At 57.0% G+C, this 16,298-nt stretch overlaps 1 protein-coding gene across 2 annotated transcripts in view; it reads right to left on the bottom strand.

Moving 5' to 3' along the window:
* Positions 1–16,298, bottom strand: part of LOC144612364 (NAD(P)H-hydrate epimerase-like) — a 22,383-nt gene extending 6,085 nt beyond the window's left edge. The window contains exons 1-6 of one of the 2 annotated variants that reach the window (XM_078431940.1): positions 16,242–16,298; positions 9,700–9,910; positions 8,675–8,783; positions 6,833–6,943; positions 3,068–3,181; positions 1,118–1,265 (exon numbers count right to left, since the gene is read on the bottom strand). In XM_078431940.1, coding sequence (XP_078288066.1) covers positions 1,118–1,265; positions 3,068–3,181; positions 6,833–6,943; positions 8,675–8,783; positions 9,700–9,884 — 667 coding nt within the window. In that variant the 5' untranslated portion in view covers positions 9,885–9,910; positions 16,242–16,298. The remainder of the gene's footprint in view (positions 1–1,117; positions 1,266–3,067; positions 3,182–6,832; positions 6,944–8,674; positions 8,784–9,699; positions 9,911–16,241) is intronic. The other variant, XM_078431941.1, reaches the window with a different exon arrangement.

Here is a 16,298-nt window from a genome sequence, read left to right as displayed (position 1 = left end):
TAACTGTTTCTTAAATGTTGGGATAGTCCCAGCCTCAACTACCTCCTCCGGCAGCTCGTTCCACACACCCACCACCCTCTGTGTGGAAACGTCACCCCTCAGATTCCTATTAAATCTTTTCCCCTTCACCATAAACCTGTCCTCTGGTCCTCGTTTCCCCTACTCTGGGCAAGAGACTCTGTGCGTCTACCCGATCTATTCCTCTGATGATGTTGTACACCTCTATCAGATCGCCCCTCATCCTCCTGCGCTCCAAGGAATAGAGACCCAGCCTACTCAACCTCTCCCTGTAGCGCACACCCTCCAGTCCTGGCAACATCTTCGAAAATCTTCTCTGCGCCCTTTCCAGCCTGACATCTTTCCTGTAACACGGTGCCCAGAACTGAACACAAGTGACTCCAGCTCAGTGTGTCTACCTCCAGAGATGCTGCCTGACCCACTGAGTGACTCCACTGAGTATAGCAGCAAAGAGGTCCTTCTGCAGTTGTACAGGGCCCTAGTGAGACCGCACCTGGAGTACTGTGTGCAGTTTTGGTCTCCAAATTTGAGGAAGAATATTCTTGCTATTGAGGGCGTGCAGCGTAGGTTTACTAGGTTAATTCCCGGAATGGCGGGAATGTCATATGTTGAAAGACTGGAGCGACTAGGCTTGTATACACTGGTATTTAGGATGAGAGGGAATCTTATTGAAACATATAAGATTATTAAGGGGTTGGACACGTTAGAGGCAGGAAACATGTTCCCAATGTTGGGGGAGTCCAGAACCAGGGGCCACAGTTTAAGAATAAGGGGTCGGCCATTTAGAACTGAGATGAGGAAAAACTTTTTCAGTTAGAGAGTTGTGAATCTGTGGAATTCTCTGCCTCAGAAGGCAGTGGAGGCCAATTCTCTGAATGCATTCAAGAGAGAGCTAGATAGAGCTCTTAAGGATAGCGGAGTCAGGGGGTATGGGGAGAAGGCAGGAACGGGGTACTGATTGAGAATGATCAGCCATGATCACATTGAATGGCGGTGCGTACAGGCTCGAAGGGCCGAATGGCCTACTCCTGCACCTATTGTCTATTGTGTGTACCTCCAGACATAGTGACTCCAGCGCTGTGTGTGTGTGTGAGCTCACCTGAGGGGATGTCCACACTGGCGATCGGTATGATCACAATCTCCAGCGTGCTCAGGATGGAGTCAAAGGGTGGTCGCACTGTACCCTTGAAGCTGAACCCAAAAATGGCATCCACCACCAGGTTATACATCTCATCGATGAACAGGGGCTGTGGGAGAGAGAGAGAGAGAGAGAGTGAGAGAGAGAGGGAGAGGGAGAGAGAGGGAGAGAGAGAAAGAAGAGGGGGAGAGAGGGATAGAGGGTGAGAAAGACAGAGAGAGAGAGATAGAGGGATAGAGGGTGAGAATGAGAGAGAGAAAGAGAGAGAGAGAGAGAGAGAGAGAGAGAGAGAGAGAGAAGAGGGGATGAGAGGGATAGAGCGAGAGAAAGAGAGAGGATGAGAGTGAGAGAGAGAGGGTGAGAGTGAGAGAGAGAGGCACGTCACAACACAACCTTAGTTTGTAACCTTGTTAAGAATAAGGGTCGGCCATTTAGGACTGAGATGAGGAAAAACATTTTCACCCAGAGAGTTGTGAATCTGTGGAATTCTCTGCCTCAGAAGGCAGCGGAGGCCAATTCTCTGAATGCATTCAAGAGAGAGCTAGATAGAGCTCTTAAGGATAGCGGAGTCAGGGGGTATGGGGAGAAGGCAGGAACGGGGTACTGATTGAGAATGATCAGCCATGATCACATTGAATGGCGGTGCGTACAGGCTCGAAGGGCCGAATGGCCGCCTCCTAAAGCATTTTCTATGTTTCTAGTTTAGACAAAAGTGCTGGAGAAACTCAGAGGGTCAGGCAGCATCTGTGGAGAGCATGGCCAGGTGACGTTTCGGGTGGGGATGAGGAGAGGCCAGGGTGGTCCTGGGGATACGGGAGGGGGCAACAGCGCGGAAACAGGCCCTTTGGCCATCTGAGTCCGTGCCGACCAGCGATCGCCCGTTCACACACTAGTCCCACGTTGTACCGCTCTCTCTCATCCACTCCCTACACACCAGGGGGCGATTTACAGAGGGGCCGATCGACCCACAAACCCGCACGGGCGCGTCTTTGGAGTGTGGGAGGAAACCGGAGTGCCCAGAGAAAACCCACGCGGTCGCATGACTACTTTAACGTCATGTGCAAACTCACTAATCATCCAGTACAAGTGGCCTCAACCTCTAGTCCAAATGCTGCTCTGTGCGCACACGCACACACACACACGCTCACACACAAGCTCACATTCATACACACGCACACGCTCACACACACACGCTCACACACACACACGCTCGCAGACACGCACACACACAAGCTCACATTCATACACACGCACACGCTCACACACACGTTCACACACACGCACACACACGCTCACACACGGTCACACACACGTTCACACACGCTCACACATTCACACACGCTCACACATTCACACACACGGTCACACAAATGCACGTTCACACACGCTCACACACTTGCTCACACACTTGCTCACACATGCCCTCTCACACACACTCGCGCTCTCTCACACTAAATGCTCTCACGCACGCTCTTACACTCTCAAATGCTCTCACACACACGCACACGCTCTCAACGGCTCTCACGCACGCACGCTCTCTCACTCACACGCTCTCTCACACCCGCTCTCACACTCACGCTCTCCCACTCACGCTTTCTCACTCACTCACGCACGCCGAAGGGCCTGTTTCCGCGCTGTATCTCTAAACTAAATTGAACTAAACAGCCATGATTGAAGGTTGGGGTAGACTGTGTGGGCGGAGTGGCCTAATCATGCTCCGGTGAGCTGTGAAGGTGTGGAGAGGGAAGGTTGGGGTAGACTGTGTGGACCGAGTGGCCGTATTGTGCTCCGGTGAGCTGTGAAGGTGTGGAGATGGAAGGTTGGGGTAGACTGTGTGGGCCGAGTGGCCCTATTGTGCTCCAGTGAGCCGTGAAGGTGTGGAGAAGGGGTGGGGGGGGGGAGCGGTCTCACCTCGGTGGGGAACTCCGTCAGGAAACTGATGTCCATTTTCCGGCACTGGGTGACGAGGGCCTGGAACAGCGGCTTGCTCGGCTGCTTCGGGTAGTAGATGGTCGGCTCGTAGCCCTGCGGACGGACGGAGAGACAGAGAGTCACCGGGGGCCGGCGTGGGGAACCCAGCACGGCGGGCGGGCGTGCGTTAATGTGCAGGAGCGGCAGCAGTAACCGGAGGGTGCAGCGGGTGGGCACGGCTACAGCGGGCCGTCTGTGAACTGCCCCCTGCCTGTAAATTGTCCCAAGGAACCGGCCCCTCCCCTGACATCAGTCTGAAGAAGGGTGGAATTCTCTGCCTCAGAAGGCAGTGGAGGCCAAACATAGAAACATAGAAAATAGGTGCAGGAGTAGGCCATTCGGCCCTTCGAGCCTGTACGCACCGCCATTCAATATGATCATGGCTGATCATCCAACTCAGTATCCCGTTCCTGCCTTCTCTCCATACCCCCTGATCCCTTTAGCCACAAGGGCCACATCTAACTCTCTCTTAAATATAGCCAATGAACTGGCCTCAACTACCTTCTGTGGCAGAGAATTCCACAGACTCGCCACTCTCTGTGTGAAGAAATGTTTTTTCATCTCGGTCCTAAAAGACTTCCCCCTTATCCTTAAGCTGTGACCCCTGGTTCTGGACTCCCCCAACATCGGGAACAATCTTCCTGCATCTACCCTGTCCAACCCCTTAAGAATTTTATAAGAAAATAACTGCAGATGCTGGTACAAATCGATTTATTCACAAATTAAGAATTTTATATGTTTCAATAAGATCCCCCCTCAGTCTTCTAAATTCCAGCGAGTACAAGCCCAGTCTATCCAGTCTTTCTTCGTACGAAAGTCCTGCCAACCCAATTCTCTGAATGCATTCAAGAGAGAGCTGGATAGAGCTCTTAAGGATAGCGGAGTCAGGGGGTATGGGGAGAAGGCAGGAACGGGGTACTGATTGAGAATGATCAGCCATGATCACATTGAAGGCCTCCTCCTGCACCTATTGTCTATTGTAGGGTTTAGGTGAGAGGGGAAAGATTCAATAGGAACATGGGGGGCAGCGCTTGGACTGAGAGGGCAGTGTGTGTACGGAACGAGCTGTCAGAGGAGGCCATTGAGGTACGTGGTTTGCACAGGTACATGGACAGGAAGGATCCAAGATTCTAGGCCGAGACCATCTTCTAAATGGGGAGAGAATCCAGAAATCGGGGAGCAAAGGGACTTGGGGGCGCTGGTCAGGGTCGCCATCTATCCCACTCCCAAATACGGGACAAGGTGACGTCACCGCCCCGCGCAGTGGGTATGGGGAGAAGGCAGGAACGGGGTACTGATTGAGAATGATCAGCCATGATCACATTGAATGGCGGTGCTGGCTCGAAGGGCTGAATGGCCTCCTCCTGCACCTATTGTCTATTGTCCCGACCCGAAACGTCACCCACTCCCTCTCTCCTGAGATGCTGCCTGTCCCGCTGAGTTACTCCAGTATTTTGCGACAATAAATTCAACTCAACCACTATCATATCTGCCTGGCAGCGTGCTCCTGAGACCCACCTCCCTGTGTGGGACACCCTTCAGACTGGCTCAGCACTCTGCGTTCTTCGCTCAAGCCTCCATCATCTGAAGTTCCTTGTGTCTACTTCTATCTAATGGAACAGTACAGCACAGGAACAGGCCCTTCCGCCCACAATGTCCATGCCAAACACACAATATTTGGCGATGGTCTGGACTGGTCCCCAATCACTTCTGGTCGTAAGTGATAGGACCAGAATGAGGCCATTCGTCCCATCGAGTCTACTCCGCCATTCAATCACGGCTGATCTATCTCTCCCTCCTAACCCCATTCTCCTGCCTTCTCCCCACAACCCCTGACACCCGCACTGATCAAGAATCTCTGCCTTAACAATACCCACTGACTTGTGGCCTCCACAGCCGTCTGTGGCAAAGAATCCCACAGATTCACCATCCTCTGACTAAAGACATTCCTCCTCATCTCCTTCCTAAAGGAACGTCCTTTAATTCTGAGGCTGTGCCCTCTAGTCCTAGACTCTCCCACTAGTGGAAACATCCTCTCCACATCCACTCCAGTCTCCTCTGTGTGAAAAAAACCTGCCGCGCTCATCTCCTTTACACGTTTCCCCTCTCACCTTAAAGCTGCGCCCTCTAGTCTTTGACATTTCCACCCTGGGGGGATAAAAGGTTCTGACTGTCTACCCTATCTATGCCTCTCGTCATTCTAGAAACCTCTTTCAGGTCTCCCCTCAACCTCTGACGTTGCAGAGACAACAATCCAACTTTGTCCAACCTCTCTGTAGAGGGAGCGTCACTCTGTGTGTGTGTCTGACCCAGGGGGTGGGGGGTGTGTGACGGGGCGGTGTAGAGGGAGCATCACTCTGTGTGTGACCCAGGGGAGGGGAGGGTGGGGTGTGTGACGGGGCGGTGTAGAGGGAGCATCACTCTGTGTGTGACCCAGGGGGTGGGGGTGTGTGTCGGGGCGGTGTAGAGGGAGCACCACTCTGTGTGTGTGTCTGACCCAGGGGGTGGGGGTGTGTGACGGGGCGGTGTAGAGGGAGCATCACTCTGTGTGTGACCCAGGGGGTGGGGAGGGAGGAGTGTGTGACGGGGCGGTGTAGAGGGAGCACCACTCTGTGTGTGTCTGACCCAGGGGGTGGGTGAGTGTGTGAAGGGGCGGTGTAGAGGGAGCGTCACTCTGTGTGTGACCCAGGGGGTGGGGGTGTGTGACGGGGTGGTGTAGAGGGAGCGTCACTCTGTGTGTGTCTGACCCAGGGGGTGGGTGAGTGTGTGAAGGGGCGGTGTAGAGGGAGCGTCACTCTGTGTGTGACCCAGGGGGTGGGGTGTGTGACGGGGCGGTGTAGAGGGAGCATCACTCTGTGTGTGACCCAGGGGGCGGGAGTGTGAGACGGGGCGGTGTGGAGGGAGCGTCACTCTGTGTCTGACCCAGGGGGTGGGGAGGGAGGGTGGGGTGTGAAGGGACGGTGTAGAGGGAGCATCACTCTGTGTGTGTCTGACCCAGGGGGTGGGGGGGCAGAGTGGAGGGAGGGTCACCCCGTGTGTGTCTGACCCAGGGGGTGGGGGGGGCAGAGTGGAGGGAGGGTCACCCCGTGTGTGTCTGACCCAGGGGGAGGGGGGGCAGAGTGGAGGGAGGGTCACTCTGTGTATGTCTGACCCAGGGGGAGGGGGGGCAGAGTGGAGGGAGGGTCACTCTGTGTATGTCTGACCCAGGGGGAGGGGGGGCAGAGTGGAGGGAGCGTCACTCTGTGTGTGTCTGACCCAGGGGGAGGGGGGGGCAGAGTGGAGGGAGCGTCACTCTGTGTGTGTCTGACCCAGGGGGAGGGGGGGCAGAGTGGAGGGAGGGTCACCCCGTGTGTGTCTGACCCAGGGGGTGGGGGGGGCAGAGTGGAGGGAGGGTCACCCCGTGTGTGTCTGACCCAGGGGGAGGGGGGGCAGAGTGGAGGGAGGGTCACTCTGTGTATGTCTGACCCAGGGGGGAGGGGGGGCAGAGTGGAGGGAGCGTCACTCTGTGTGTGTCTGACCCAGGGGGGAGGGGGGGGCAGAGTGGAGGGAGCGTCACTCTGTGTGTGTCTGACCCAGGGGGAGGGGGGGCAGAGTGGAGGGAGGGTCACTCTGTGTATGTCTGACCCAGGGGGAGGGGGGGCAGAGTGGAGGGAGGGTCACTCTGTGTGTGTCTGACCCAGGGGGAGGGGGGCGCGCGGTGCTTACGAAGAGCTTGAGGTGCCGTGCGCAGACGAGTCCGTCGCCGCCATTGTTGCCGGGCCCACACACCACCAGCACGGTTGGCTGTGGCTTCCGGAGAGACGACACTGGGTAGGCCTGGAAAACACAGAGAGGTGACGGAGAACTGTGAGAGGCAGGTAGTAAGGTGGAAACATCCACAACAGGTGCAGGAGGAGGCCATTCGGCCCTTCGACCCAGCACCGCCATTCAATGTGATCATGGCTGATCATCCACAACCAATACCCCGTGCCTGCTTTCTCCCCATACCCCCTGACCCCGTTAGCCCGAAGAGCTAAATCTAACTCTTTCTTGAAAACATCCAGTGAATTGGCCTCCACTGCCCTTTGTGGCAGAGAATTCCACAGATTCACAACTCTCTGGGTTAAAAAGTTTTTCCTCATCTCAGTTCTAAATGGCTAACCCTTATTCTTAAACTGCGTGGCCCCTGGTTCTGGACTCCCCCAACATCAGGAACATTTTTCCCGCATCTAGTCTGTCTAATCCCTTACGGATTTTATATGTTTCTATAAAATCTCCTCTCATCCTTATAAATTCCAGTGAATACAAGCCCAGTCGACCCATTTTTGCATCATACGACAGTCCTGCCATCCCAGGAATTAACCTAGTAAACCTACGCTGCACGCCCTCAATAGCAATAATGCCCTTCCTCAAATTTGGAGACCAAAACTGCACACAGTACTCCAGGTGCGGTCTCACTAGGGCCCTGTACAACTGCAGTAGGACCTCATTTTATTCACAAAATGCTGGAGTAACTCAGCAGGTCAGGCAGCATCTCGGGAGAGAAGGAATGGGTGACGTTTCGGGTCGAGACCCTTCTTCAGACTGAAGGGTCTGACAGTAGGACCTCTTTGCTCCTAGACTCAAATCCTCTCGCTATGAAGGCCAACATGCCATTTGCTTTCTTCACTGCCTGCTGTAGTTTAGTTTAGTTTAGTTTAGTTTAGTTTAGTTTAGTTTAGAGATACAGCGCGGAAATTGGCCCTTCGGCCCACTCGAGTTCGATCCTGACGGGCGCTGTCCATACGGAGTTTGTACGTTCGCCCCGTGACCTGCATTGGTTTCCTCCGGGTGCTCCGGTTTCTTCCCACACTCCAAATACGTGGAGGTTTGTAGGTTAATTGGTTTGGTAAAATTGTAAATTGTCCCTAGTGTGTGTAGGATAGTGTTAGTGTGTGGGGATGGCTGGGCCTAAGGGCCTGTTTCCGCGCTGTATCTCTAAGAAAAGTCTGAAAGATTTCAGCATCTGACGTTGCTTGTGTGCCTGTCTCTCTCTCTGCTTGACGTGAGGGGACGGGGGTGAGAGGGGCCGGGGGTTGAGGGGGCTGGAGTTGAAGGGTCGGAGGTTGAGGGGCCGGGGTTTGAGGGGTCGGAGGTCGGGGTTGAGGGGTCGGAGGTCGGGGTTGAGGGGCCGGGGGTGAGTGGTCGGGTGGTGAGGGGCCAGGGGTGAGGGGTCGGGTGGTGAGGGGCCCGGGGTTGAGGGGTCGGAGATGGGGGGTGAGGGGTTGAGGGGTCGTGGGTCCGGGGGTGAGTGGTCCGGGGGTGAGTGGTCGGGGGGAGGTGCTGGAGGTCGGAGGTCAGGGGATGAGGGTCCAGGGGTTGAGGGGCTGGGGGTGAGGGGTCGGGGGGGGTGAGGGGTCGGGGGGTGAGTGGTTAGGGGGAGGTGCCGGAGGTCAGGGGATGAGGGATCAGAGGTCGGGATGAGGGTCATGGGGTTGAGGGTCATGGGGTGAGGGGTCGGGGGTGAGAGGGGGTCAGGGGTGAGAGGGATCGGGGGTGAGGGGTCGGGGCGAGGGGCCGGGCACTGACCTTGGCTACAGCGGTAGCACAGCTGAGGCCGGCCAGTTCCATCAGCTGCTCGATGGTGAAGCCGTACTCAGTGAACAGCTCCTGGTCAATGTTCTGTGCTTCCTCCTGCCTACGGGATGGAGATGGAGCGGGGGGGGGTCACTCTCTTCCCACAATACTCCCCCCCCCCCCTCCTCCCCATCTGCCCCTAAACCCCACTTCCTCTGTTCACCCCACCCCTCCCCATATCCTCACCCCACCCCCTCCCCACCCCTTCCCCCCCCTTATCTGGCGGGACTGTCATACGAGGAAAGATTGGAAAGACTGGGCTTGTGTTCACTGGAGTTTAGAAGGATGAGAGTGGATCTTATTGAGACGTGTAAAGTTATAAAAGGACTGGACAAGCTAGATGCAACAAAAATGTTCCCAATGTTGGTGGAGTCCAGAACCTGGGGCCACACAGTCTTAGAATAAAGGGGAGGCCATTTAAAACTGAGGTGAGAGGAACTTTTCCACCCAGAGAGTTGTGAATGTGTGGAATTCTCTGCCACAGTGGGCAGTGGAGGCCAAATCACTGGATGGATTTAAGAGAGAGTTAGATAGAGCTCTAGGGGCTAGTGGAATCAAGGTGTATGGGGAGAAGGCAGGCACGGGTTACTGATTGTGGATGATCAGCCATGATCACAATGAATGGTCGAATGGCCTCCTATTTTCTATGTTTCTATCTACCCCTCCCTCACCCCTCATCTACCCCCTCCCCCCACCTATCCCTCACCCCTATTCTACCCCTCCCCCCACCCCTCATGTACCCCTCCCTTCATCTACCTCCTCCCCCACCCTCATCTACCCCTCCCCCACCCCTCATGTACCCCTCCCCCACCCATCTACCCCCCACCCCTCATCTACCCCTCCCCACCCCTCATCTACCTCCTCCCCCACCCATATACCCCTCCCCCCACCCCCACATCTACCCCTCCCCCACCACTCCCCCACACCTCATCTACCCCTCCCCCACCCCTTATGTACCCCTCCCCCCCAGTCCTTACCCCAGGAGCCGGGGCGTGTCTCTTCTGCTGGGGCCAGAGTAGCTGATGGGTGACTTGCCCTCCATGTCTCCCCAGTGGGGCCGGGCACACAGGGAGACTCGGGGTGCGGTGATCCCCCCCGACCCGGCACGGACAGCCAGCTGCGACGAGACCACTACCCCCAGCAGGGTCCTGAGGCCAAACATCCAGGGGGCGCCGCACAAACAGGGTCCTGGAGGGGAGGGAGAGAGAGGCATGCACTTTACTTGAGATCAGTCAGTTCATCAGTTCAATTGTCGACACAAAATGCTGGAGTAACTCAGCGGGACAGGCAACACCTCTGGAGAGAAGGAATGGGTGACGTTTCGGCTCGAGACCCTTCAGACAGGTTTAGATTTAGAGATACAGCGCGGAAACAGGCCCTTCGGCCCACCGGGTCCGCGCCGCCCAGCGATCCCCGCACACTAACACTATCCTACACACACCAGGAACAATTTTTACATTTGCCCAGCCAATTAACCTACAAACCTGCATGTCTTTGGAGTGTGGGAGGAAACCGAAGATCTCGGAGAAAACCCACGCAGGTCATGGGGAGAACGTACAAACTCCGTACAGAGGGCGCCCGTAGTCAGGATGGAACCCGGGTCTCTGGCGCTGTGAGGCAGCAACTCTACCGCTGTGCTCCTAATCAGTCAAGCAGCTCCTTCCAAGAGCACTGCCCCTCACTCACACACACCCTCTGCCCAGATGTGTATCTATCTCCACTTGAAACTGGTGGCGCAGCGGGTAGAGCTGCTGCCTCACAGCTCCAGGTTTCTCTGGGTCTTTCGGTTTCCAAAGACGTACAAGTTTGCAGGTTAACTGGCTTCGGTAAAAATTGTAAATTGTCCCTAGTGTGTAGCTACGTTTCAGTGCCCGGCGCGGCTTGGCTGCTGGACTTAACATCGCCAGCGCGGCCGCGGGACGTTTCGGTGCCCGGGGCGGCTCGGCCGCGGGGCCTTGCGGGGGCTGTGCGTGTCGGTTGCCTCGGTAGGGGTCGAGCTGCCTGTCCGTGGGTGCGGGGGGAAGGGAGGGGAAGTTTTGTTGCCTCCATCACAGTGAGGGGTGTTTGGAGTCACTGTGATGGATGTTTGTGTTGGGGTCGGGTGTCCTGTGTTCATTTCTTTTTTGCTGTGTCTTGTGACTGCTGAAATTTCGTTCGGTATTTATACCGAATGACAATAACGTTTTGTTATACTGTTATACTGTTATAATATCATTCAGGCTGTCATCAATCCCAATGTGTGTAGGAAAGAACTGCAGATGCTGGTCTAAATCGAAGGTAGACACAAAATGGTGGAGTAACTCAGCGGGACAGGCAGCATCTCATTCCTTCTCTCCAGAGATGCTGCCTGTCCCGCTGAGTTACTCCAGCATTTTGTGTCTACCAATCCCAATGCTCCAGGTGTGGCCTCAACAACAATAGACAACAGGTGCAGGAGGAGGCCATTCGGCCCTTCGAGCCAGCACCGCCATTCAATGTGATCATGGCTGATCATTCTCAATCAGTACCCCGTTCCTGCCTTCTCCCCATACCCCCTGACTCCGCTATCCTTACGAGCTCTATCTAGCTCTCTCTTGAATGCATTCAGAGAATTGGCCTCCACTGCCTTCTGAGGCAGAGAATTCCACAGATTCACAACTCTCTGACTCTCACCTTGTACAACTGCAACAAAACTCTCCTTAAAGTCTAACCCCTTCACAGATGGAGTTTAATGCTGATAAGTGTGAGGTGCTGCATTTTGGTAGGACAAATCAAAATAGGACGTACAGGGTAAATGGTAGGGAATTGAGGAATGCAGTGGAACAGAGGGATCTGGGAATAACTGTGCATTGTTCCCTGAAGGTGGAATCTCATGTGGATAGGGTGGTGAAGAAGGCGTTTGGTATGCTTGCCTTTATAAATCAGAGCATCGAGTATAGAAGTTGGGATGTAATGTTGAAATTGTACAGGGCATTGGTGAGGCCGAATCTGGAGTATGGTGTGCAGTTCTGGTCGCCAAATTATAGGAAGGATGTCGACAAAATGGAGAGGGTACAGAGGAGATTTACTAGAATGTTGCCTGGGTTTCAGCACTTAGGCTACAGAGAGAGGTTGAACAGGTTGGGTCTTTATTCTTTGGAGCGTAGAAGGTTGAGGGGGGACTTGATAGAGGTTTTTAAAATTTTGAGAGGGACGGACAGAGTTGACGTGGGTAGGCTTTTCCCTTTGAGAGTGGGGAAGATTCCAACAAGGGGACATAGCTTCAGAATTGAGGGACAAAGGTTTAGGGGTAACATGAGGGGGAACTTCTTTACTCAGAGGGTTGTGGCTGTATGGAATGGACTTCCGGTGGAAGTGGTGGAGGCTGGCTCGATTTTATTATTTAAGAGTAAATTGGATAGGTATATGGATAGGAGGGGATTGGAGGGTTATGGTCTGAGTGCAGGTAGATGAGACTAGGTCAGGGAGAATGGTCGGCGTGGACTGGTAGGGCCGGACAGGCCTGTTTCCATGCTGTAGTTGTTATATGTTATATGTTATATGTTAATAGAGTGTAGAAAGGAACTGCAGATGCTGGTTTCTACCGTAGACACAAAGTGCTGGAGTAACTCAGCGGGACAAGCAGCATCTCTGGAGAGAAGGAATGGATGACGTTCGGGGGTTGAGACCCTTTCTTCAGACTGAGAGTCAGGGGAGAGCAAGGCACAAAGAAAAGGAAGGGTAAGATGTAAAAACGACAGATCAAAGCAGACGATGTTCAAGGAAATGTAGTGTAAGAAAATAATTGCAGATGCTGGTACAAATCGAAGGTATTTATTCACAAAATGCTGGAGTAACTCAGCAGGTCGGGCAGCATCTCAGGAGAGAAGGAATGGGTGACGTTTCGGGTCGAGACCCTTCTTCAGTGGAAATGTAGAATGGTTCATAGTTGGCTGAGGGGAAGGTAACAACGAAGCAAACAGAGATAAAATTTGATCAGGGAGGACGGTCAGACTGGTCGGAGAACTAGGAAGGGGAGGGATGGAGAGAGTGAATAATTGATTGAATAAACGACTATTGAGAGGGGATGCAAGGGTTACTTGAACTTAGAGAAGTCAACATTCATACCGCTGGGGTGTAAGCTGCCCAAGCGAAATATGAGGTGCTGTTCCTCCAATTTGTGCTGGGCCTCACTCTGACAATGGAGGAGGCCCAGGACAGAAAGGTCAGTGTGGGAGTGGGAGTTAAAGTGTTTGGCAACTAGGAGATCAGGTATGTTTAGCCGGACTGAGCGGAGGTGTTCAGCGAAACGATTGCTTGCGAGGTTAGGTAGACTGAGCGACAAAGGTAGTGTGTGGTCCTGAGCACTCGTTGGACCTGTCTGCCAGGTTTTAGTGCTCTTGCAAGGACAGCAGAATGGGAGGTGATGGAACTGTCGTGTAAGGCAATACTACAGGGCCTGCAACTGGGTAGAGATGACATTTCTTCACCGCCCTCCCCCCCCCACCATATATACTCTCCTCCCCCCCCCCTCACTACGGTTGCCAACTGTCCCGTATTAGCCGGGACATCCCGTATATTGGGCTAAATTGGTTTGTCCCGTACGGGACCGCCCTTGTCCCGTATTCGGCCCGAGGGGTGCTGCAGGCCCGGACACTGCAGGCCCGGACACTGCAGGCCCGGACACTGCAGGCCAGGACAGTGCAGGTCCGGACACTGTAGGCCCGGACAGTGTAGGCCAGGACAGTGTAGGCCCGGACAGTGCAGGCCCGGACACTGCAGGCCAGGAAACTGCAGGCCAGGACACTGCAGGCCCGGACACTGCAGGCCAGGACACTGCAGGCCAGGACACTGCAGGCCAGGACACTGCAGGCCAGGACACTGCAGGCCAGGACACTGCAGGCCAGGAAACTGCAGGCCAGGACACTGCAGGCCAGGACAGTGTAGGCCCGGACACTGCAGGCCCGGACAGTGCAGGCCAGGACACTGCAGGCCCGGACAGTGTAGGCCCGGACACTGCAGGCCCGGACAGTGCAGGCCCGGACACTGCAGGCCAGGACAGTGCAGGTCCGGACAGTGCAGGCCCGGACACTGTAGGCCCGGACAGTGTAGGCCAGGACAGTGTAGGCCAGGACAGTGTAGGCCAGGACAGTGTAGGCCAGGACAGTGTAGGCCAGGACAGTGCAGGCCAGGACACTGCAGGCCAGGACACTGCAGGCCCGGACACTGCAGGCCAGGACACTGCAGGCCAGGACACTGCAGGCCAGGACACTGCAGGCCCGGACAGTGCAGGCCAGGACAGTGTAGGCCCGGACACTGCAGGCCCGGACAGTGCAGGCCCGGACACTGCAGGCCAGGACAGTGTAGGCCTGGACACTGCAGGCCCGGACACTGCAGGCCCGGACACTGCAGGCCCGGACAGTGCAGGCCAGGACAGTGTAGGCCAGGACAGTGTAGGCCCGGACAGTGTAGGCCCGGACACTGCAGGCCCGGACACTGCAGGCCCGGACAGTGCAGGCCAGGACAGTGCAGGCCCGGACAGTGCAGGCCCGGACACTGCAGGCCAGGACACTGCAGGCCCGGACACTGCGGGCCAGGACACTGCGGGCCCGGACAGTGCGGGCCCGGACACTGCGGGCCCGGACAGTGCGGGCCCGGACACTGCGGGCCCGGACACTGCGGGCCCGGACACTGCAGGCCCGGACACTGCAGGCCCGGACACTGCAGGCCCGGACACTGCAGGCCCGGACACTGCAGGCCCGGACACTGCAGGCCAGGACAGTGTAGGCCCGGACACTGCAGGCCCGGACACTGCGGGCCAGGACACTGCAGGCCAGGACAGTGTAGGCCCGGGCAGTGTAGGCCCGGGCAGTGTAGGCCCGGACACTGCAGGCCCGGGCAGTGTAGGCCCGGACACTGTAGGCCCGGACACTGTGGGCCCGGACACTGCGGGCCAGGACACTGTAGGCCCGGACACTGTAGGCCCGGACAGTGCAGGCCAGGACAGTGTAGGCCCGGACACTGTAGGCCCGGACAGTGTAGGCCAGGACACTGCAGGCCCGGGCAGTGTAGGCCCGGACACTGTAGGCCCGGACACTGTGGGCCCGGACACTGCGGGCCAGGACACTGTAGGCCCGGACACTGTAGGCCCGGACAGTGCAGGCCAGGACAGTGTAGGCCCGGACACTGTAGGCCCGGACAGTGTAGGCCAGGACACTGCAGGCCAGGACAGTGCAGGCCCGGACAGTGTAGGCCCGGACAGTGTAGGCCCGGACACTGCAGGCCAGGACAGTGCAGGCCCGGACAGTGTAGGCCCGGACAGTGTAGGCCCGGACACTGCAGGCCAGGACAGTGCAGGCCCGGACAGTGTAGGCCCGGACAGTGTAGGCCAGGACACTGCAGGCCAGGACAGTGCAGGCCCGGACAGTGTAGGCCCGGACACTGCAGGCCCGGACAGTGCAGGCCCGGACAGTGCAGGCCCGGACAGTGCAGGCCCGGACAGTGCAGGCCCGGACAGTGCAGGCCCGGACACTGTAGGCCCGGACACTGTAGGCCCGGACACTGTAGGCCCGGACACTGTAGGCCCGGACACTGTAGGCCCGGACACTGTAGGCCCGGACACTGTAGGCCCGGACACTGTAGGCCCGGACAGTGCAGGCCAGGACAGTGTAGGCCAGGACACTGTAGGCCCGGACAGTGCAGGCCAGGACAGTGTAGGCCCGGACACTGTAGGCCCGGACAGTGCAGGCCAGGACACTGTAGGCCCGGACACTGTAGGCCCGGACAGTGTAGGCCCGGACACTGTAGGCCCGGACACTGTAGGCCCGGACAGTGTAGGCCCGGACACTGTAGGCCCGGACACTGTAGGCCCGGACACTGTAGGCCCGGACAGTGTAGGCCCGGACAGTGTAGGCCCGGACACTGTAGGCCCGGACACTGTAGGCCCGGACACTGTAGGCCCGGACACTGTAGGCCCGGACAGTGTAGGCCCGGACACTGTAGGCCCGGACACTGTAGGCCCGGACAGTGTAGGCCCGGACACTGTAGGCCCGGACACTGTAGGCCCGGACACTGTAGGCCCGGACACTGTAGGCCCGGACACTGTAGGCCCGGACACTGTAGGCCCGGACACTGTAGGCCCGGACACTGTAGGCCCGGACAGTGCAGGCCCGGAGGTTGCGTAGCAACCCGCCTCCCGGCCCGGGCGGCCGCCATTGGTGGAGCGGGAGCACGTGGCCGCTGGCACGGTGAGGTCACGTGGGGCGCGGGGCGGTGACGTCACCTTGTCCCTTATTTGGGAGTGAGGAAGTTGGCAACCCCCTACCCGTCTCCCCCTGCCCTCTTCATCACTCTCCCTGTGCCACTCCCCCCCGACTCACCACCTTCCCCCCAGACTCCCCAACTCACCCACCCCTCCCCCCCCCCCGACCGGCTCATCACCACATCCCCCCCACTCCTCCCTCTCTCTCTCACTCCCCCTCCCCCCTTCATTCACCACCCACACCCCTTCCCCCGCAACCCCCCTCCCCACACTCCCTCTCCCCTCCTCCGACAGACTCACCACCCACAGGTCTCTCTCTCTCTCTCCCCGCCGCCGCTCACGTGCCTCTCCCCTCCC

This window comes from Rhinoraja longicauda, chromosome 44 (genome assembly GCF_053455715.1).
Source record: "Rhinoraja longicauda isolate Sanriku21f chromosome 44, sRhiLon1.1, whole genome shotgun sequence".
Lineage (NCBI taxonomy): Eukaryota > Metazoa > Chordata > Chondrichthyes > Rajiformes > Arhynchobatidae > Rhinoraja > Rhinoraja longicauda.
The sequence above is the reverse complement of the archived record's forward strand: the minus strand, read 5'-3'. Positions and strand labels throughout refer to the sequence as shown.